Genomic DNA, 23,224 nt, shown 5'->3' with positions numbered 1-23,224 from the left:
CATTTACGTATAGCCAGAGGCAACACTCCCAATTTACAAACGAAGCATTTGTGTTTAGAGAGTCTGCTTAAGTAGTACTTTTTAAAGTAGTTTATACTTAAGCACTTTACACCACTGGTGTATGGAACATTTCTGGGATCTTTTATTCAGTTCATGAAACATGGGACCAACATGCATTTATATTTCTGTTCAGTACAACAGTTGGCAACTACTAAAGAAAACACCAACAGGTCCAGATGACAAAACCATAGTTTTATTTAGAACAGCATAATATCGGTATGATATACATTTAAACAAATTTCAAAACATTAAATACAGGTGAGTTATTCATTAAAGGCAGCAACAATCCACACTGTGACTGCATTAGCGAGAACACAAACTGTGACTGATAAACCCTATGCAGATAACTGCTGCCCCCCCCCCCAAAAAAAAATCCATCCATGTTTTGAACCTTATGTTCTGTGATTAACTCACACGCCATACTTACCGATATTGATAGGAAATCTGCCTGAGGATTAGTTGATGACTATCCATTTTTTTTTTACCCAGAACCCCCTCCACGCAATAAACAAATGGTATCAATATGATTTGAATACAGAAGAGGATTGTATTTGTCCCATTTTCGTGTGTAGCATAAATGTTAATATATTATTATACAGAGAAAGGGTGCTCCCAAACTGGACCAAATGGACAGAGAATTCAGTAATCTGAGGTAAGAGTTGTCTCTATTGGAAATGGCTTCCACACTACATTACTGCATGAACAAAGAAAACAGTCAGCCCACATGGAATCATATTCCTAACATGGGACATTTAAAAAGCTGATAAAATGTAACAATATACCAAAAAATAAAAATGTGTTTTAAGAGATTGGGTAGTCAAACTCCTGAAATTGTGTGTTGTAATAGTGGCCATTTTTTTCTTCAATTGTATAAAACTGAATGAACATCCAATGTTCAAACACTCAGCTGAACCAAAATATATACTTTTTAAAAACCTTGGCTTAGGAGGCAGTGTGAGTTGCCAGTGACGGGGTCTGTCTGTCAGAGGTGGGGTAGGACGGGTCCCTGGGCAGTGAGGTGACCTCCCTCATGCCTGCTCCTGTGTGGGGGACACTGGCGTTCATAATGTGCCTTTGTAGATGCTTTATCCAGTCCTCCTGGACCGACAAGGGGCCCTGGAAGACCAGGTCACAGAATCTGCAGAGGATCCAAACATAGTAAGACCCCCCCATTCAGAAGTGGGCCTCAAGGACAGTAGAAGCTTCAACCAACTCTTTGAAAGCAAATATCTTTGGTCAGCTTAACATTCCTTTTAAAGCATCACAGCAAATAATGCATTGAATAGAGCTTCGCCCCAACTTAAAATCTGAGTAGTAAAAATGTAAATGAATAATACAATCATTTCCACCAATGGCATAGACAGTATGTGGTCAAACTTTGTGGCATATAAGATGAGGTACAGAGTACCTGCAGGTTAGCCTATACATCTCCTCTGGTGCGTGCGGCATAGTGGGGGACATCTTCTTCTTGGAACCAGGCCTTGATCTCTGCCTCCTTTGTTTACAGTCATACGCTGAAACATTAAGAACAGGGCAAGAGCAATATGCTCAGGTAAGTTCAGTCTTGACTCGTGACCATGTGTGAACTTACGCAGGGAGTCTGTGTGAGGCAGTGACATTAAGGAAATCATTGTGTTCACTGTACAGTAGTAAGGCTGTAAGAAATGTGCAGTAGTGATGTTACTTTGTGAACATGTGCCGCTGATGATGCGAAAGCACTTACTTGTTCCCTCCAGCAAGGCAGTGCTCTTTCGTTTTGCGTATGCCCGCAAGTGATTGGACAGACTAACACCGCTATGGAAGGTTGCCTTGCAATGGACACACACCTTCCTGTTGAATTCACCTTTCTCTGTGAAACAATATTGAATTAACATTTTTGACCACATCAGGAATGGTTTTCGCAAACGTAATCCATTTGGCATTCACATCTTTCATGCTAACATGTTGTCTTTGGTTAACAGCCCTTTATCCCAAACTTCACATTTAGCCTTGGTCTCACCCGATGTAGAGTTTGCGAGTGTTGAGTTGACTTGTGCTCCTCTACCGTACTCGCTGGTGGAGGAAACTGCCAGGGCACTTCTTGCCGTTTGAGATGAAGTCCTCAACTTTGAGTCCTCCTGACACTTCCTCTTCTTCAGAATTCCTATCAAGGCACTCGAGAGTGAACCCTTTACCTCCAACTTAGTCTCTGCCTGTTTATCCAAGTGTTCCCCTGATAGAGTATACATGGGCACAAGTGGTTTGGCATTGTTGTAGAGGTTCTGAATGGGATTCCGTTTCGAGGGTGTCAGGTGATTAGAGGTGACCTGCTTTGAGGGGATTCTGGAATGGGAGGGGATTCGTTTCTTGCCCAGAATCTGCAGAGCTCTCTGGAACTCACTCTTGTCACGCATCAGCTCCCGGAGCAACAACATTGGGGACTTGGACTTCGTGGCAATGGATTTTCCGAGCCGTTTCAGATGGCCCCGAACATGGTTAGATAGCCCAGTCTTATTATCAAAAGAGTCCCCACATAGTGGACAGGAGTGCCCTCGGACAGGAGCGCCCTCAGAGCCAAACTTGGGTGCTGAAAACATAGCAACACAACATAAATAATTGGTCAAAACATTCTTTGTATGCCAAGGAAATTAGTTCCCATCCCAATTCAAAATTAAAGAAAAGGATTACGAATTATTGAGTAATGTTTTCGATAGACAAATGTGATAAGTAACCAGCCAGGTTCCCTGTGCTGGAGGGCGAGGAGTTTTTGCCGAAGGAGCTCTATTTTGGTTGCCTCTGGTACATTCTAATGTCTTGATTCCATCCGAAATACATAGCAAAATGAATGTATTTGTTCAGTGTAGTGTAGGGTGTCCAATCAAAAACGCATCTTTTGAACAATGGTTCAAATAACATGTTAATTGTGTAGATAATCCTCTAAGAAAACAAATGGTCCAAACCTCATGTCTCTTATCATAATCCATTAAAAACTTATTGGGTCAAGGGTCAAAATTAGAGTGCTTAAATCAATGGAAAACAGAGTAAAATATATATCAGGAAAATAGCATGGCATCAGCTAGGCTGGATGCTGTGTGAGAATTAAGGCTTCAGACAGGTTCACCGTTGAACTCGTCATCTTTCTTCTCAAATCCGGAGGACATAAAACAATATATTAAAAAGGTAAGCTAGATGATGATTTTGAAACAAGACGTAGTATTTTCATATTTTAGTTCATATATATATATATACATACATATATTTACATTTAAGTCATTTTCAATGTTCCTGTTATTTTTCAAAGACATCTCACCAAAACAAGTGTATCTCTGTGAAATGTTAACAACGTGTGTACCCCACGCTTTTTATTTTCAAAGCCTTTTACATTTAATGTCATTGCTAAATTTGCTATTTGCGACCCGCGGAAACAACTTGGAAGACACAACCACAAAATGTAAAATCCTCAAAAAAATCTCTTTAAATGAACTTATTTACAGTTGTACTGCAATATATGCATTGCGGCAATGTTTGTTCTTCAAATTATGTATTTTATGAAAAATGAAAAATGAAGAAAATAGCCCACATTATCTTGAAAAATGGTTAAAGGTTAAAATGAACTAATAAAAGGGTTAAGCATCAGTCTTAAGTATTATATCTTTCTGATTTAACATAGCCTAAGTGTATTTAAAATTATTATTAGGTAGGGCCCTATAAAATCGGTTTTATTTTTTGTCCGATTCCATTTCTTGTTTTTACAGGTCTCTGTTTTCTCATTTTTTTCAGGTTTTCGCTCTCAAAATCACACTTTACTAGAAAAGGCAATAAATTGCAATGTCCCTACTGTGAGACATTTACATTCCATTTACATTTAAGTCATTTAGCAGACGCTCTTATCCAGAGCGACTTACAAATTGGTGCATTCACCTTATGACATCCAGTGGAACAGTCACTTTACAATAGTGCATCTATATAAATCTTAAAGGGGGGGGGTGAGAAGGATTACTTATCCTATCCTAGGTATTCCTTAAAGAGGTGGGGTTTCAGGTGTCTCCGGAAGGTGGTGATTGACTCCGCTGTCCTGGCGTCGTGAGGGCATTTGTTCCACCATTGGGGGGCCACAGCAGCGAACAGTTTTGACTGGGCTGAGCGGGAACTGTACTTCCTCAGTGGTAGGGAGGCGAGCAGGCCAGAGGTGGATGAACGCAGTGCCCTTGTTTGGGTGTAGGGCCTGATCAGAGCCTGGAGGTACTGAGGTGCCGTTCCCCTCACAGCTCCGTAGGCAAGCACCATGGTCTTGTAGCGGATGCGAGCTTCAACTGGAAGCCAGTGGAGAGAGCGGAGGAGCGGGGTGACGTGAGAGAACTTGGGAAGGTTGAACACCAGACGGGCTGCGGCGTTCTGGATGAGTTGTAGGGGTTTAATGGCACAGGCAGGGAGCCCAGCCAACAGCGAGTTGCAGTAATCCAGACGGGAGATGACAAGTGCCTGGATTAGGACCTGCGCCGCTTCCTGTGTGAGGCAGGGTCGTACTCTGCGGATGTTGTAGAGCATGAACCTACAGGAACGGGCCACCGCCTTGATGTTAGTTGAGAACGACAGGGTGTTGTCCAGGATCACGCCAAGGTTCTTAGCGCTCTGGGAGGAGGACACAATGGAGTTGTCAACCGTGATGGCGAGATCATGGAACGGGCAGTCCTTCCCCGGGAGGAAGAGCAGTTCCGTCTTGCCGAGGTTCAGCTTGAGGTGGTGATCCGTCATCCACACTGATGTCTGCCAGACATGCAGAGATGCGATTCGCCACCTGGTCATCAGAAGGGGGAAAGGAGAAGATTTAATTGTGTGTCGTCTGCATAGCAATGATAGGAGAGACCATGTGAGGTTATGACAGAGCCAAGTGACTTGTTGTATAGCGAGAATAGGAGAGGGCCTAGAACAGAGCCCTGGGGGACACCAGTGGTGAGAGCGCGTGGTGAGGAGACAGATTCTCGCCACGCCACCTGGTAGGAGCGCCCTGTCAGGTAGGACGCAATCCAAGCGTGGGCCGCGCCGGAGATGCCCAACTCGGAGAGGGTGGAGAGGAGGATCTGATGGTTCACAGTATCGAAGGCAGCCGATAGGTCTAGAAGGATGAGAGCAGAGGAGAGAGAGTTAGCTTTAGCAGTGCGGAGCGCCTCCGTGATACAGAGAAGAGCAGTCTCAGTTGAATGACTAGTCTTGAAACCTGACTGATTTGGATCAAGAAGGTCATTCAGAGAGAGATAGCGGGAGAGCTGGCCAAGGACGGCACGTTCAAGAGTTTTGGAGAGAAAAGAAAGAAGGGATACTGGTCTGTAGTTGATGACATCGGAGGGATCGAGTGTAGGTTTTTTCAGAAAGGGTGCAACTCTCGCTCTCTTGAAGACGGAAGGGACGTAGCCAGCAGTCAGGGATGAGTTGATGAGCGAGGTGAGGTAAGGGAGAAGGTCTCCGGAAATGGTCTGGAGAAGAGAGGAGGGGATAGGGTCAAGCAGGCAGGTTGTTGGGCGGCCGGCCGTCACAAGACGCAAGATTTCATCTGGAGAGAGAGGGGAGAAAGAGGTCAGAGCACAGGGTAGGGCAGTGTGAGCAGAACCAGCGGTGTCGTTTGACTTAGCAAACGAGGATCGGATGTCGTCGACCTTCTTTTCAAAATGGTTGACGAAGTCATCTGCAGAGAGGGAGGAGGGGGGGGGAGATTCAGGAGGGAGGAGAAGGTGGCAAAGAGCTTCCTAGGGTTAGAGGCAGATGTTTGGAATTTAGAGTGGTAGAAAGTGGCTTTAGCAGCAGAGACAGAGGAGGAAAATGTAGAGAGGAGGGAGTGAAAGGATGCCAGGTCCGCAGGGAGGCGAGTTTTCCTCCATTTCCGCTCGGCTGCCCGGAGCCCTGTTCTGTGAGCTCGCAATGAGTCGTCGAGCCACGGAGCGGGAGGGGAGGACCGAGCCGGCCTGGAGGATAGGGGACATAGAGAGTCAAAGGATGCAGAAAGGGAGGAGAGGAGGGTTGAGGAGGCAGAATCAGGAGATAGGTTGGAGAAGGTTTGAGCAGAGGGAAGAGATGATAGGATGGAAGAGGAGAGAGTAGCGGGGGAGAGAGAGCGAAGGTTGGGACGGCGCGATACCATCCGAGTAGGGGCAGTATGGGAGGTGTTGGATGAGAGCGAGAGGGAAAAGGATACAAGGTAGTGGTCGGAGACTTGGAGGGGAGTTGCAATGAGGTTAGTGGAAGAACAGCATGTAGTAAAGATGAGGTCAAGCGTATTGCCTGCCTTGTGAGTAGGGGGGGAAGGTGAGAGGGTGAGGTCAAAAGAGGAGAGGAGTGGAAAGAAGGAGGCAGAGAGGAATGAGTCAAAGGTAGACGTGGGGAGGTTAAAGTCGCCCAGAACTGTGAGAGGTGAGACGCCTAAGACAGCGCTACAAGGAGACAGGACTGACAGCTGATCGTCCTCGAAATGGCAGACCGCGTGTACTACCTGCACAGGATCGGTACATCCGAACATCACACCTGCAGGACAGGTACAGGATGGCAACAACTGCCCGAGTTACACCAGGAACGCACAATCCCTCCATCAGTGCTCAGACTGTCCGCAATAGGCTGAGAGAGGCTGGACTGAGGGCTTGTTGGCCTGTTTTAAGGCAGGTCCTCACCAGACATCACTGGCAACAACGTTGCCTATGGGCAAATCTGGTGCAGTCCATGAGGAGGAGATGCACTGCAGTACTTAATGCAGCTGGTGGCCACACCAGATACTGACTTTTCATTTTGACCCCCCTTTGTTCAGGGACACATTCTATTTCTGTTAGTCACATGTCTGTGGAACTTGTTCAGTTTATGTCTCAGTTGTTGAATCTGGTTATGTTTATCCAAATATTTACACATGTTAAGTTTGCATAAAATAAACACAGTTGACAGTGAGAGGACGTTTCTTTTTTTGCTGAGTTTATTTGTGTCCAGGTTAAACGTGGGACGTCTCTCATTAAACAGTCGGTTAAAATTATGGTTATTGCATCATTTTCAGATCTATTAGAAGTGATTAATAGAACAATGTAATTTTACCAATTGACTGGCCAGAGATCAGGGCATTCATCAGCAAAGACGCAGTGCAAGCTGATAGTATTTTGGACAACCAAATTGAAGTAAAATTTTATTGATGAAATCGAAGTGTGTCAGCTGTACGTTGATTTGCGATTCATAACTTACATTTTACCGGTACTACCAGTAGTAGTAGGCCAACCGATAACACCACGGCGGAATGCGTTTGAAGTGACGATGCGCCACCAAGAACAGCTAGCATGTCCAGCAAAGTACATCTGCACTTTGTCCAGATCAGCAGGTGGGGGCTTTTCGTGGCAGACGAGACGAGACAATCGAAGGAGGATGCGGTGAGCAAAGTTACTGGGCTCGAATTTAGTCACGCTTGATCTATATAGATTGATGCTTCTAATTGTGCATGATATAAAGCACTTTTTTTTGATGATGATAGGTTATCCTCTATGGCTGGATTTATGGACCCCCCCCCCCAATGCTACATTAATTTAGATCTAGGAAAAGAAAGGAAAAAGATAATGTAAAATAGTACCTTTTTTCAGTCGTATTTCACCCATCTTTCGACGGATGATGCGAGGTTTCCTGTCTTGAGAAGCCACCTGTTCTCGTGATACCACATGGCGTGCATTGTAATTCAGTCCAACTCTATGCAGATGCCCTCTCACGTGATTGGATAATCCCACACCCGACTCGAACTCTGCAGGACAGTAAGGACAGGTCTTCTGCTCCCCACCCCCTTCCGAATCAGCATCTAAAAAGGGTTCACTTACTGGCACTGAGTTGGGTGCAAGGTTCTCTCCAAAAACCTGTGTTTCTATGCACTCTTCCTTGACAACAGGCTTCTGCCGATAATTCCTGCCTTGACTTTTATCAGACAGGTCTTCAGAGGTTCCAAGGACTCCTTTCATAGACATTCCTCTGCTAAAGGAATTACCAATGTAAGTTCTCTCTTGCTTGATTTCACTTTTAGCAAGAATTTTATTGTTGGCATCTGTGCCATCACTATACTGGAAGACATCATTATTATCACCGTCTTCCATCACCTCCACCATATTTTGCATTTTCTGGCTTTGCAAATGTTTTGGTAAAATGAAGTAAGAGTCCTGGTCAACGGTATTGCGATAAGGGGTGGACATTTTTCTTTTGGAAGGTGATTTTTTCCTAACTGGCATTTCTACGACAAGTTTAGAGACATGCTTGCGGTTGAGGTCTGCACTATTACCTTCCCTTAAACTGGAATCACAGCCAGAATTTAAGATATTATTCTCCAACTTAGATGCCAATAAATGTTTGTGGCCATTTGAAGAAGAATTTGGATTTTCTGAAATTCCTGACAATGTTTGTCCAAAATCATGATCACCATTTGTGCCCTCGACAAAATAAAAACCTGTGGTGACATCATTTTTTTCATTCCTCTGCTTGTCACGTCTTTGTCGAGACAATAGATTATTTATTGACTTGTCAAGTTTTGACTCTGTGGTTTGAGACTTGAAGCCTCTTTGCGCTCTGTGAACTACCTTATCCTTTTTGAAAAGATCAGAAATGTCATTTGAATCACAAGGCAAATCTGTTCTTTTTCTGAAAGCCATTTTTTTCACAGATAATTTTGATGTCAGCTCTGAAGCAAATGAATTTACTACCGTGGGTTTCCTAATGGGGAAGTGCTTCTCAGAAGGTGTTTTTGCATCCTCATTTCTTTCTCTACTCTGGAAAACGTCATGCTCCTCATATGTCTGATTATGACGAATCTCAAGATGATTTTTGAAGATGTTTTTGCTTGATGTGCCATAAGAACAATGGTTACAGGAGTAGGAATGAGGTGTTTTATCATCTTCCTTTGACCTAAACACTCTGGGTTTATCTGGCTCGTCTAGGTTTTTCCAGAGACTGTGTTCTTTGTTCATGTGTCTCTCAAGTTCCAACACAGTCACAGCCATATAGTTACAATTCTTACAGTCGTAGTACCTCTTGTCCTTCTCATGAGTCTTGGCATGTTGAACAAATGTATTTGGACAATTTGTTCCAAAAGTGCACTGGGGGCACTGTAGCCTTGCATCTGTGCCCTCATCCTTCAATTCATTCATGCCCTTGATCTCCTCCATGAGTCTCTCTCTTCTCTCCTGGTGAATGGTCATGTGACGAAGGAGAGAATTACGAAAGCGGAATGACTGCCCACACTCTCTGCATATAAAAGGCTTTGGAATGTTGATCAGACTGGGCGGTTCTGTGTGAGTCCTCATGTGCCGGTGCAAATGGTTCTTCTCCTTGAAATTGATGTTGCACTTTGTGCAAGGAAAAAACAATGGCTCCTCCTCTGAACAAGAGTCAGTCAGCGGTTTCCCTTTCAGCGTTTTAAGCCTGTGAGCCACGCTTGTCTCATGCGGATTTCTTGCAGGCGCGTTGAAGATAAGTTGCTTGATGGCCTCTACAGTTCCATTGGGATACGGTGCTTTCTTCCTTGTCAGTGATTGAGGTTTGCAGCTTTCTCTCAAGGATTGGACCTTGTTGATGGGAACAGGGTCTTCTAGATCCTCATCAAATACGTCCTTTGTTGACTTGAGGCTCAAATCAGAGAACAGTTCCTCTGAGGGATCAACCATGACCACCATGTCCATTTTGCGTTTCCTCCTCCTTTGGCTGTTTGGGGGAGGATCTGCCGTTGGTGGCTCCTCCACAGGAGAATCATCGTGGTCGTCCCACAGAAACTGCATGAATTCTCTCTGAGGGTCCCAGCACAGGGGATCCTCATAATTATCCATTGAGTTCTCTGAAGATTCTACATCGAAACCCCATATCCCTGTAGTGTCAATGTCCTGCACATTCTTCAACTGAGTAATACTCTTTTCCTCCTCCTTTTCTGTTGACAAGCTGTTGAGTTCATCGGATTCGAAGGCCTGGTGTAAACAAGGTCCATTCACAGACAACACATTTGTGTTTGAGAGAACATCAAGGACACTATTTTCTCTCAGGGGAGAAGTCGGAGGTCTGTCCAACGTTTCTATGAACAAGGGCGTCTGATTTCTCATTAGATCTTGAAAGAGATCTAAAGGGTCAATCACATCTTTCTCTTCTTCATCAATACCGGTCAGATCAGACATTTCTGCAGCTGAACTCTAGGAAAGAAAAAAAAAGAAAAAACAGAACAGAATGTTGTTTACTTTGCCCATCAATCATCTAGCTGGCTACACTTGCCAAATATGGTACCTCTCCTTTAAGAACTCTCTACCACCACCAGTGGTGCCTGCTATTGGTGCACAGCAACAACAAAAAACCATTACTTCTGAGAGCTGCTGCAAAATATGATCAATTGTATTTATGTACAGTACCAGTCAACATTTTGGACACACCAACTCATTCAAGGGATGTTCTTTATTTTTACTATTTTCTACATTGTAGAATGATAGTGAAGACATCAAAACTATGAAATAACACATATGGAATCATGTAGTAACCAAAAACAGTATTAAACAATCAAAATATATTTTAGATTCTTCAAAGTAGCCGGCGGCAGGGTAGCCTAGTGGTTAGAGCGTTGGACTAGTAACTGAAAGGTTGCAAGTTCGAATCCCCGAGCTGACAAGGTACAAATCTGTCGTTCTGCCCCTGAACAGGCAGTTAACCCACTGTTCCTAGGCCGTCATTGAAAATAAGAATTGGTTCTTAACTGACTTGCCTAGTAAAATAAAGGTAAAATAAAAATGGAACACTATTCACTTTAATGTTTACATATTTTTGCTTTACTCATCTCATACGTATATACTGGTTTCTATTCTACTGTATTTTAGTCTATGCCACTCCAACATTGCTCATCCTAATATTTATATATTCCTTATTCCTTATACATTCCATTGTTTTACTTTTAGGTTTGTGTGTATTGTTAGATATTACTGCACTTTTTGAGATTGAAACACTAGCATTTCGGTTCACCTACAATAACATCTACTAAACGTGTACGTGACCAATACAATTTGATGAGGAAGTCACCTGGAATGCATTTCAATTAACAGGTGTGCCTTGTTAAAAGTTAATTTGTGGAATTTCTTTCCTTCTTAATGCGTTTGAACCAATCAGTTGTGTTGTGACAAGGTAGGGGTGGTATTCAAAAGATAGCCCTATTTTGTAAAAGACCAAGTCCATATTATGGCAAGAACAGCTCAAATAAGCAAAGAGAAATTACAGTCAGTCATTACTTTAAGACATGGTCAGTCAATCTGACAAATTTTGCAAACATTTTTGCAAAAACCAACAAGTGCTATGATGAAACTGGCTCTCATGAGGACCACCACAGGAAAGGGAGACCCAGCGATCACTCTGCTGCAGAGGATAAGTTCATTAGAGTTAACTGCACCTCACAGGCTGACCACACCGCCCGCGTCGCGTGTGTGCGAGTGTTGCAAAATACATTTAGAAATCTGTTATTCAATTATTGCACCCACACTGCTCGCGAGCGTCTGCGTTGCCAAGGGCAGTTCTATTTCTGAAGCAGATCGCGCTGAAAGTCCTGCCTCTCCCATCTCCTCATTGGTTTATGGAAGCAGGTACCCACGTGCCATCTCCTCATTGGTAATATATAATAATAATAATAATAATATAATAATAATAATAATAATAATAAAATAATAATAATATAATATAATAATAATAATAATAATAATATATGCCATTTAGCAGACGCTTTTATCCAAAGCGACTTACAGTCATGTGTGCATACATTCTACGTATGGGTAGTCCCGGGAATCGAACCCACTACCCTGGCGTTACAAGCGCCATGCTCTACCAACTGAGCTACAGAAGGACCGACATGGGTGACTGAAAGATGAACGAGGTCAGTGGCGGTAACGCACCTAATTTATGAAAGTTGCCAATCGCAATAAAGTCAAGAGAAGAAAAAGCTTGGAAGGAAGAGAGATGACTAGAGATGATTCGGTTGACCGTTTTGTGTGTGGATTAATTGGCGGAGTAGAGGACCTTGTGCTTTTCAGGTACAATAACTCAATGTTTATATCACAGGACAAATTAGCTAGCAATAGCAAGCTAGCTAAATAGGACAAATTAGCTAGCAAGTGCAAGCTAACAGGCTAAATTGCCATTAATATTTAATGCATTTCAACCTGTCCCCAAATTAATATAATTGGTTCAGAGTTTGTTTTTATATTTTAACCTGTGTGTCGTGATCGCGTTTGGTGTGGGGAGGACAAAATTAATTTATGCACGATGGCGCACATGCGCAGCTGGTTTGGGTTCAGTGTCAGATTGCAGCCCCAATAAATGCTTCAGAGTTCAAATAAGACACATCTCAACATCAACTGTTCAGAGGAGACTGGGAATCAGGCCTTCATCAAATCAGTCACATGCACTGAAAACAACAGGTGTAGACATTACAGTGAAATGCTTACTTAAAACTTTTTTGGGATAGGGGGCAGCATTTTCACTTTTGGATGAATAGCGTTCCCAGAGTAAACTGCCTCCTACTCAGTCCCAGATGCTAATATATGCATATTATTATTACTATTGGATAGAAAACTCTAAAGTTTCTAAAACTGTTTGAATGATGTGTGAGTATAACAGAACTCATATGGCAGGCAAACACCTGAGAAAAAATCCAAACAGGAAGTGGTAAATCTGAGGTTTGTAGTTTTTGAACTCCCCCCTATCAAATACACAGTGGGATATGGGTTATTCTGGCTTCCACTAGATGTCAACCGTCTTTAGAACGTTGTTTCAGGCTACTCCTGTGAAGGGGGGCCGGATGGGAGCTGTTTGACTAAGGGGCCTGCCTGGAGCCGCGTTCTCAGTCACGCGCTTTCACATGAGGCATCTCTCGTTCCATTGCTTTTCTACAGACAACGGATTTCTCCAGTTGGAACATTATTGGACATTCATGATAAAACATCCTAAAGATTGATTCTATACTTAGTTTGTCAAGTTTCTTCGACCTGTAATATAACTTTTTGAACTTTTCGTCCGACTGGACCTGAACACGATTTTGGATTTGTTTACCAAACGCTCTAACAAAAGGAGCTATTGGACATAAATGATGGACATTATCGAACAAAACAAGCATTTATTGTGGCACTGCGATTCCTGGGAGTGCATTAATAATGCTATTTATGAATAATGTTGACTACCCAACATGGCGGATATTTCTCTGGCTGGTTTAGGCTCTGAGCACCGTTCTCAGATTATGCTTTTTCCGTAAAGTTTTTTTGAAATCTGACACAGCGGTTGCATTAAAGAGAAGTTTATCTAAAGTTCCATGCATAACACTTGAATTTATCAACATTTATAATGAGTATTTCTGTGAATTCATGTGGCTCTCTGCAATATCACTGCATGTTTTGGAACTACTGAACGTAACACGCCAATGTAAAATACGATTTTTGGATATAAATATGAACTTAACCGAACATACATGTATTGTGTAACATGAAGTCCTATGAGTGTCATCTGATGAAGATCAAAGGTTAGTGATGAATTCTCTCTCTATTTGTGCTTTTTGTGACTCCTCTCTTTGGCTGGAAATATGGCTGGGTTTTTCTGTGAGTTGGTGGTCACCTAACAATCATTTGTGGAGCTTTCACTGTAAAGCATTTTTGAAATCTGTGGCTGGATTAATGAGAATTGTATCTTTAAAATGGTGCCTAATACTTGTATGTTTGAGAAATTTGATTGGTCAGTGGAGAAGAAATATTACTGTTATTTAGCCTAAATAAAATAAATAAAATAACTGGTTTACAGAAATGTTTGATATTTTGTTGGATTACATTTCATAGATAGTGCCTTCTGAAAGTATTTTCAACATTTTGTTGTGTTACAGCGTGAATTAAAAACATTTATTACATGCACTTTGTCGCCACTGGCCTACACACAATACCCCATGATGTTAAAGTGGAATTATGTTTTTCTAAACTCTTACAAATGAATTAAATTTAAATTTAAAATCTGAAATGTCTTTAGTGACCAAGTATTCAACCCCTTTGTTATGGCAAGCCTAAATAAATTCAGGAGTAAACATATGCTTAACAACTCTCATAATACACTACATGACCAAATGTATGTGGACACCTGCTCATCACACATCTCATAACAAAATCAGGGGCATTAATATGGAGTTGGTCCCCTCTTTGCTGCTACAACAGCCTCCACTCTTCTGGGAAGATTTTCAACCAGATGTTGGAACTTTGCTGCAGGGACTTGATCCATTCAGCCACAAGAGCATTAGTGAGGTCGGGCACTGATGTTGGATGATTAAGCCTGGCTAGCAATCAGCGTTCCAATTTATCCCAAAGGTATTTGATTGGGATGAGGTCAGGGCTCTGTGCTGGCCAGTCAAGTTCTTCCATACCTATAGACAAACCATTTCTGTGTGGACCTCGCTTTCTGCACGGGGGCATTGTTATGCTGAAAACAGGAAATCGCCTTCCCCAAACTGTTGCCACAAAGCTGGAAGCACAGAATCGTCTATAATGTCATTGTATGCTGTAGTGTTAAAATGTCCCTTTACTGGAGCTAAGGGGCCCAGCACGAACCAAGTTCGAGGTCGATCGTTTACTACTTCCGGGTTGGAGCGAGCGGTCGCATCCGCACTTCGGTCCGCAGGTTGTATAACTTTTCATTACATTTCATTATAATACAACGGTTTGATTTGTCTAATCTTAGTAATTTCTTTTTAGCTAGCTACATAGCCGTCTTTGTATCAAAGATAATTGCGTAATTATCGTATTTCGTCGGCCTAACGTAGTCTACACTGCTATCTGCCCAGCAGCTAGCCAGCTAGCAAACGTCCACCGTCTACCGAATAGCAGCACTGTAGAAACTATTACACTCAACTGAACGACTTGATTAGTGTAGTGTTAGCTAGCTACATAGTTGTCTTTGCTGTCTTCGTATCCAAGATAATTGTGTAGTTTAGAGTGTGTAGTCTTAGAGTGATTATCTTACTTCACCGAGGTTAGCTAGCCAGCTATTTGTCGTCCTTAACGTAGGAGACACTGCTAGCTAGCCAACAGCTAGCCAACGTCTACCGAATAGAACCTCCCCACTCAACAACCCGGTCGCATTCCGCTTCGCTCCACAGGTAGTATCACATTTTCATTTCATTTCATCACAGTACAACGGTTTGATTTGTTTGATCGTAGCTAGCTACATAGCTAGCTACATAGCCGTCTTTGTATCAAAGATAATTGTGTAGTCTCGAGCGACTTTCTAGGTTAGCTAGCCAGCTATTGTCGTTCTTTTAACGCAACGTAACGTAATCAACACTGCTAGCTAGCCAGCTAGCCCCCGAATAGCAGCACTGTAGAAACTATTACACTCAACAGAACGACTTGATTAGTGTAGTGTCAACAACGCAGCCACTGCCAGCTAGCCTACTTCAACAGTACTGTATCATTTTAATCATTTTAGTCAATAAGATTCTTGCTACGTAAGCTTAACTTTCTGAACATTCGAGACGTGTAGTCCACTTGTCATTCCAATCTCCTTTGCATTAGCGTAGCCTCTTCTGTAGCCTGTCAACTATGTGTCTGTCTATCCCTGTTCTCTCCTCTCTGCACAGACCATACAAACGCTCCACACCGCGTGGCCGCGGCCACCCTAATCTGGTGGTCCCAGCGCGCACGACCCACATGGAGTTCCAGGTCTCCGGTAGCCTCTGGAACTGCCGATCTGCGGCCAACAAGTTCATCTCCGCCTATGCCTCCCTCCAGTCCCTCGACTTCTTGGCACTGACGGAAACATGGATCACCACAGACAACACTGCTACTCCTACTGCTCTCTCTTCGTCCGCCCACGTGTTCTCGCACACCCCGAGAGCTTCTGGTCAGCGGGGTGGTGGCACCGGGATCCTCATCTCTCCCAAGTGGTCATTCTCTCTTTCTCCCCTTACCCATCTGTCTATCGCCTCATTTGAATTCCATGCTGTCACAGTTACCAGCCCTTTCAAGCTTAACATCCTTATCATTTATCGCCCTCCAGGTTCCCTCGGAGAGTTCATCAATGAGCTTGATGCCTTGATAAGCTCCTTTCCTGAGGACGGCTCACCTCTCACAGTTCTGGGCGACTTTAACCTCCCCACGTCTACCTTTGACTCATTCCTCTCTGCCTCCTTCTTTCCACTCCTCTCCTCTTTTGACCTCACCCTCTCACCTTCCCCCCACTCACAAGGCAGGCAATACGCTCGACCTCATCTTTACTAGATGCTGTTCTTCCACTAACCTCATTGCAACTCCCCTCCAAGTCTCCGACCACTACCTTGTATCCTTTTCCCTCTCGCTCTCATCCAACACTTCCCACACTGCCCCTACTCGGATGGTATCGCGCCGTCCCAACCTTCGCTCTCTCTCCCCCGCTACTCTCTCCTCTTCCATCCTATCATCTCTTCCCTCTGCTCAAACCTTCTCCAACCTATCTCCTGATTCTGCCTCCTCAACCCTCCTCTCCTCCCTTTCTGCATCCTTTGACTCTCTATGTCCCCTATCCTCCAGGCCGGCTCGGTCCTCCCCTCCCGCTCCGTGGCTCGACGACTCATTGCGAGCTCACAGAACAGGGCTCCGGGCAGCCGAGCGGAAATGGAGGAAAACTCGCCTCCCTGCGGACCTGGCATCCTTTCACTCCCTCCTCCTCTGTCTCTGCTGCTAAAGCCACTTTCTACCACTCTAAATTCCAAGCATCTGCCTCTAACCCTAAGAAGCTCTTTGCCACCTTCTCCTCCCTCCTGAATCCCCCTCCCTCCCTCCTCCCTCTCTGCAGATGACTTTGTCAACCATTTTGAAAAGAAGGTCGACGACATCCGTTCCTCGTTTGCTACGTCAAACGACACCGCTGGTTCTGCTCACACTGCCCTACCCTGTGCTCTGACCTCTTTCTCCCCTCTCTCTCCAGATGAAATCTCGCGTCTTGTGACGGCCGGCCGCCCAACAACCTGCCCGCTTGACCCTATCCCCTCCTCTCTTCCAGACCATTTCCGGAGACCTTCTCCCTTAGCTCACCTCGCTCATCAACTCATCCCTGACCGCTGGCTACATCTCTTCAGTCTTCAAGAGAGCGAGAGTTGCACCCCTTCTGAAAAAACCTACACTCGATCCCTTCGATGTCAACAACTACAGACCAGTATCCCTTCTTTCTTTTCTCTTGAACGTGCCGTCCTTGGCCAGCTCTCCCGCTATCTCTCTCAGAATGACCTTCTTGATCCAAATCAGTCAGGTTTCAAGACTAGTCATTCAACTGAGACTGCTCTTCTCTGTATCACGGAGGCGCTCCGCACTGCTAAAGCTAACTCTCTCTCCTCTGCTCTCATCCTTCTAGACCTATCGGCTGCCTTCGATACTGTGAACCATCAGATCCTCCTCTCCACCCTCTCCGAGTTGGGCATCTCCGGCGCGGCCCACGCTTGGATTGCGTCCTACCTGACAGGTCGCTCCTACCAGGTGGTGTGGCGAGAATCTGTCTCCTCACCACGCGCTCTCACCACTGGTGTCCCCCAGGGCTCTGTTCTAGGCCCTATTCTCGCTATACACCAAGTCACTTGGCTCTGTCATAACCTCACATGGTCTCTCCTATCATTGCTATGCAGACGTCACACAATTAATCTTCTCCTTTCCCCCTTCTGATGACCAGGTGGCGAATCGCATCTCTGCATGTCTGGCAGACATATCAGTGTGGATGACGGATCACCACCTCAAGCTGAACCTCGGCAAGACGGAGCTGCTCTTCCTCCCGGGGAAGGACTGCCCGTTCCATGATCTCGCCATTACGGTTGACAACTCCATTGTGTCCTCCTCCCAGAGCGCTAAGAACCTTGGCGTGATCCTGGACAACACCCTGTCGTTCTCAACTAACATCAAGGCGGTGGCCCGTTCCTGTAGGTTCATGCTCTACAACATCCGCAGAGTACGACCCTGCCTCACACAGGAAGCGGCGCAGGTCCTAATCCAGGCACTTGTCATCTCCCGTCTGGATTACTGCAACTCGCTGTTGGCTGGGCTCCCTGCCTGTGCCATTAAACCCCTACAACTCATCCAGAACGCCGCAGCCCGTCTGGTGTTCAACCTTCCCAAGTTCTCTCACGTCACCCCGCTCCTCCGCTCTTCTCCACTGGCTTCCAGTTGAAGCTCGCATCCGCTACAAGACCATGGTGCTTGCCTACGGAGCTGTGAGGGGAACGGCACCTCAGTACCTCCAGGCTCTGATCAGGCCCTACACCCAAACAAGGGCACTGCGTTCATCCACCTCTGGCCTGCTCGCCTCCCTACCACTGAGGAAGTACAGTTCCCACTCAGCCCAGTCAAAACTGTTCGCTGCCCTGGCCCCCCAATGGTGGAACAAACTCCCTCACGACGCCAGGACAGCGGAGTCAATCACCACCTCCCGGAGACACCTGAAACCCCACCTCTTTAAGGAATACCTAGGATAGGATAAAGTAATCCTTCTCACCCCCCTTAAAAGATTTAGATGCACTATTGTAAAGTGGCTGTTCCACTGGATGTCATAAGGTGAATGCACCAATTTGTAAGTCGCTCTGGATAAGAGCGTCTGCTAAATGACTTAAATGTAAATGTAAGTTTTTCCACTGCTCCAGAGTCCAATGGTGGCAAGCTTTTGTTCGGCACGATTACATCGCTAGGTTCTTCTTTTTGTCATGCTATGTCCTTGCATGGTGAGGATGTCGTCCCTGGTCCCGACGATTGTATACTGCAGGTTAGATTGAAAAATTTAGTAACTGGATGTTTAAGATAGCCTTCCTGCTCATCTACCTGCTGATAGGCGAGACGAGTTGGTCGGTCTGATTCTGAGTTTTCCAGTTTTGTTTTCTGATACGCTGACACGTACAAATTTGATAGAACACGATATTGGCATTGGGGATGCTGACCTCATCCGTCAGCGGTTCTATAGAGTTTCTTCAGAGAAACAGCATTGTCTAGATGCTGAGATCAGGTACATGCTGGAGAGTGATATTGCAGAGCCTTCTTTCTCCAGTTGGGCTTCTCCCTGTATCTTGGTCAGTAAACCGGATGGGACAAACAGATTTTGTACGGACTACCGTAAGGTAAATAGTGTCACTAAGCAAAATTAATTTCCTCTTCCTCGGATGGAGGACTGCGTTGATCAGGTCGGAGTAGCGAAGTTTGTGAGCAGGTGCCACTGACGTGTAAAGGCACACAAAATCTCTACCTTTATTACACCCTTCGGTCTCTACTCATATTTGGTTATGAGTTTCGGCCTGCGGAACGCACCTGCCACTTTACAGCGCCTTATGAATAGGGTTGTCTCCGGTCTGGGGCACTGTTTATCTGGACAATGTATTGGTTTATGCAGATACTTTAAGAGCATCTGTCCCGTATTCAAGCCTTGTTCGACCGCCTGGCTGTGGGTCGCCTCACTATCAACTTGGCAAAGTGGGAGTTTGCTCAGGTGACAGTTACGTTCCTTGGTAAGGTGATTGGACAGGGTGAGGTGCGTCCTCTTCAGGCTAAAGTGGTAGCTATTGATGCTCCACCGCCAACCTCTAAAGAACTTTTTCTTGGGAATGATTGGTTATTATCATAGTTTCAGTAGGACCTTTTCTACCATAGTCGCTCCCCTGACAGATTTGCTGAAAGCTAAGTGGGTTTAAGTATGGTCTCCTCTCTGTCACAGGCTTTTGATGACGCAGAGAGGTTGCTTGCCCCAACTCCAGTGTTAGTTACTCCTGCGTGGATTTCTCATTTCTCTGCAAATCACATGTCCTGCTGCAAGCAGATGTGTCCGGTGTTAAGAGGCCCAGACGTTTAACTGTTATCAGTTGAACTACTCCATGGCGGAAAAATAAGTGCTAGCACTCATATGGGCGCTACAACACTTTGAGGTGTACATCAGGTCTGGTGTTGTACCTAATGTGGTCTACGCCGACCATAACCCTCTCACCTTGAGATCTATGATGTGTCCTAACCAGAGGTAATGAGATGGTGTTTGTTTTTACAGGAATTTCATCTCGACAACAGGGGTCTGATAATGCCGTTGCTGACGCTCTCTCGTGCAGCCGGTTCCTGAACGCGTCTGGTCCTATTGATCAGTGGACATGCATTTTCTTATGCGTGTGGTCCCAGAGTTGTGACGTATGCGTGTCATTTACGTGACTAGCTACTGCCTATTTTGTGTTGTCCTCGTTTCCCCTCCCCCTCTTTAAGGTTGCTGAGGTCTGGGGAGGACAAGGTTGGGTGTGGCAGATGGGTTAGGGTTAACTGGAGCAGTATTTTGTTGGTGTTATATATATATATATATATTTGTTGTTGAATATTTACATTTCTAGTTTTTTGATTGGTGTGGTGTTCCGGTGTCCTTGGTGGTCCCCGGTTTTATGAGGAGTGACGAATTCTTTCTCTCTGCTCGTTTTTCTTAATAGGATGTCGGTGTGCGGAGCTGGGAGGGTCGTCAGTGAAATGGAACACCTCTGGGCTCGGGTGTGTCCCGGGGATAAATACACACACCCCCCCCATATGTGGTCCTGTGTAGCTCATTTGGTAGAGCATGGCGCTTGTAACGCCAGGGTAGTGGGTTCGATCCCCGGGACCACCCATACGTAGAATGTATGCACACATGACTGTAAGTCGCTTTGGATAAAAGCGTCTGCTAAATGGCATATATTATTATTATTATTATTACACCGAGGAGACTCTCTCCACGCAGACACGCTTATTTTTGGTTGCAGTATTTTAGGGCTTCTTCGTGTTAGTTTGTTTTGGCACCCCTCATTATCACCATCTTTGCACGCATCTACTCACTTACACTACTGACTACACACACACACCATTGTTACTTGTATATAGTTTTACCTCTGCGTTGTCTCCCTCTTATGTTAAGGGTTACGAGCCGGTTGGTAACAGTAGTAATTAATACATTTGCAAGATTTCTTTAAACTGACAATTTATGAACTGTCTTGTGCAAGTTTGACCCAATACCTGTTTAGCAAAGGTTTCAGCGAGAAATTATTCAGCTAGGAGCTTGCAGGGATCTGTAGTCTTGCATGATGTCTTCTTTGATGCTAATGAGCAATTCAAATCTGAGAGTAAATAGACCCAAATATATTGATAAGTCACCTTGTCCATGAGAGATTTAATGGTTATCAAAACATCACGCCAGTGTAAGCCTACACGAAACACAGACCTTATTTTAAGTGTTTCTAAAATCCCCCATGGGAAAAATGAACAGTGGAAAAACCATTTCCCTCTTTGCCCGCTAGGTTTTATGGGTATTATTACACCTGCACTGTGGGGCTCTATACACCCCTGGTAAGCATCCCATGAGGGTTTGAATCCCCACAACAATCTATACAGATACATTTTCAAAATAAAAAATATATTTTTTTATGTACATAACGATAGCAAGGTGAGCGATGAGTGGGCTAAATATGCCTATTTAAGGACACCTGTCAAGTAAGCCATAAATGCATGAATGTCAAAACATATATCTTATAATAAAATGCTAATCGATCACCCCTTACGCAAGACCGATGGGTAACGTTGTTGATGAGCAGTTGACAGTTATGCATTCTATAGTAAACTTTCTAGCTATGCGTTGCAGAAATGTAGCCCAGCTATGCCAAAGCAAAGCGCAACCTTTACACTCGAGCACCAACATAGCGAACTAATCGTGGTCTTCCTCGAGCCCCATAAAGATCCAAATGTGCTTTACTTCTCTTTAAATCTTCCGGTTGTTGGACGCTTGTAATAGCCTAACGTTACCCAGTCCATAATGTCCATACCAAAACAAAAACCTCCACCAAAACCACACAAAAAACGCCGGACATGTTTGAGCAATACCGAGAGGTGACAATATTGTTAGAGAAGACTTGAAACGTTACCTTTGAACGGTGTAAATGCAAACGATATGCACTTTAATCGTTGCATTGAATTATTGCTCACTTTCGTCTTCCATCCATTTCACAGTCGCCATTTTCCTTGGTCTACGTAGGTTAAACCATTTTTTTGAGAGGGAATACAAGAACGACACAAATGCATTATTAACGAGTGGACTTTTTAATTGCACAACAATTTTTCCAGTGTAGAACTAGGAATATAATATAACATTCACAATGTAAGTAATCATTTCATTATACTTCCGTGATCATTCATAAACCTTTTGTCACCGTGATAAGCTTCCCCCGCAAGTGAAAGTGGTTTGTCCCAGATAGGCGGCATGAAAAATCCCGAGTTCATGATCATCTACCTAGTTTATTATAGGTAGAAGATTGGGTGGACGCTACTGATAGCCGGTTTGAAATGGTTATTTTATTAAAATCGAATACATTGACATGTTAGATGGTAATTTCCATTTCAATTTATATTTATATATTTATTTTTTCTGTCTGGATCACATTTGGGTTTGTGAACACCTTGCGGATACAGTTATAGCTACTCAACATTCATAAAAATAAATAATAATAATAGTAGCACAAGATGACTGGCAATCAAGACAAATTACACAGCCTCTATATCCTCGCTGTGTAGTAACGTGTCCCTCTTTATCCTCGCTGTGTAGTAACGTGTCCCTCTTTATCCTCGCTGTGTAGTAACGTGTCCCTCTTTATCCTCGCTGTGTAGTAACGTGTCATCTCTTACCTGTTAAACGTTGTAATATTTTTTCCACTAATTCTACCCCCCTCCCTCCCTCCCCACTCATCGTCTTATGGGATATTCAAATAACGCATAAAATCTTCATGTACCGTTGTATAGCCAACACTCAATGCATGTTGTTTTGAAACCTGCCAGTCGTTTTGGTGTTAAGAGGCGCGGCACACCAATCGATCAGCAGGCCTATGGCTTAAATATTTAGCTAGTTGTCAAATACATACACGAACGGTCTATCAAGCAGCTTGATTCGAAATACATTTTTACAATACATGATTTTTGTGTTAAAACGAAAAAATGCTAATAATGTTTTGAGTTGCCGATCAATCTGAGCTGGCAAACCTATCTCCACAGATATAACAATAAGACAGATATTTCACCGGATGTATAAATGTGAAGCATCCGCTTGGCGTTTCCAGTCTTTACCAAATATGGAGGTGAGAGGAAGCCCACTGCCCGTCAGTGGAGAAGATGGAGCGAGATGGATTTTGGCCGACATTCTGCACATTTTCTCATCGATT

General features: G+C 44.2%; 1 protein-coding gene across 3 annotated transcripts; it reads right to left on the bottom strand.

Annotated features, from left to right (window-relative positions):
* Nucleotides 1-231: 231 nt before the first annotated feature.
* LOC124009623 (zinc finger protein 644-like) lies at nucleotides 232-23,049 on the bottom strand. 3 transcript variants are annotated; one of them, XM_046321612.1, is made up of 7 exons: nucleotides 22,799-23,049; nucleotides 21,938-22,039; nucleotides 7,631-10,211; nucleotides 2,060-2,626; nucleotides 1,784-1,909; nucleotides 1,469-1,574; nucleotides 232-1,198 (listed from the first exon to the last, which is right to left on the bottom strand). In XM_046321612.1, the coding sequence occupies exons 3-7, from the start codon at nucleotides 10,194-10,196 to the stop codon at nucleotides 1,003-1,005; spliced, it is 3,561 nt and encodes a 1,186-aa protein (XP_046177568.1). In that variant the 5' UTR covers nucleotides 10,197-10,211; nucleotides 21,938-22,039; nucleotides 22,799-23,049; the 3' UTR covers nucleotides 232-1,002. The 3 variants fall into 3 exon arrangements, with proteins under 3 accessions (XP_046177568.1, XP_046177569.1, XP_046177570.1); XM_046321613.1 differs by lacking the exon at nucleotides 22,799-23,049 and adding an exon at nucleotides 22,213-22,712; XM_046321614.1 differs by lacking the exons at nucleotides 7,631-10,211; nucleotides 21,938-22,039; nucleotides 22,799-23,049 and having other exon boundaries at nucleotides 2,060-3,297.
* Between the last annotated feature and the right edge of the window lie 175 nt (nucleotides 23,050-23,224).

The sequence above is a fragment of the Oncorhynchus gorbuscha genome, linkage group LG22 (genome assembly GCF_021184085.1).
Source record: "Oncorhynchus gorbuscha isolate QuinsamMale2020 ecotype Even-year linkage group LG22, OgorEven_v1.0, whole genome shotgun sequence".
NCBI classification, from domain to species: Eukaryota; Metazoa; Chordata; class Actinopteri; order Salmoniformes; family Salmonidae; genus Oncorhynchus; species Oncorhynchus gorbuscha.
This window is presented reverse-complemented; position numbering and strand designations above follow the sequence as displayed.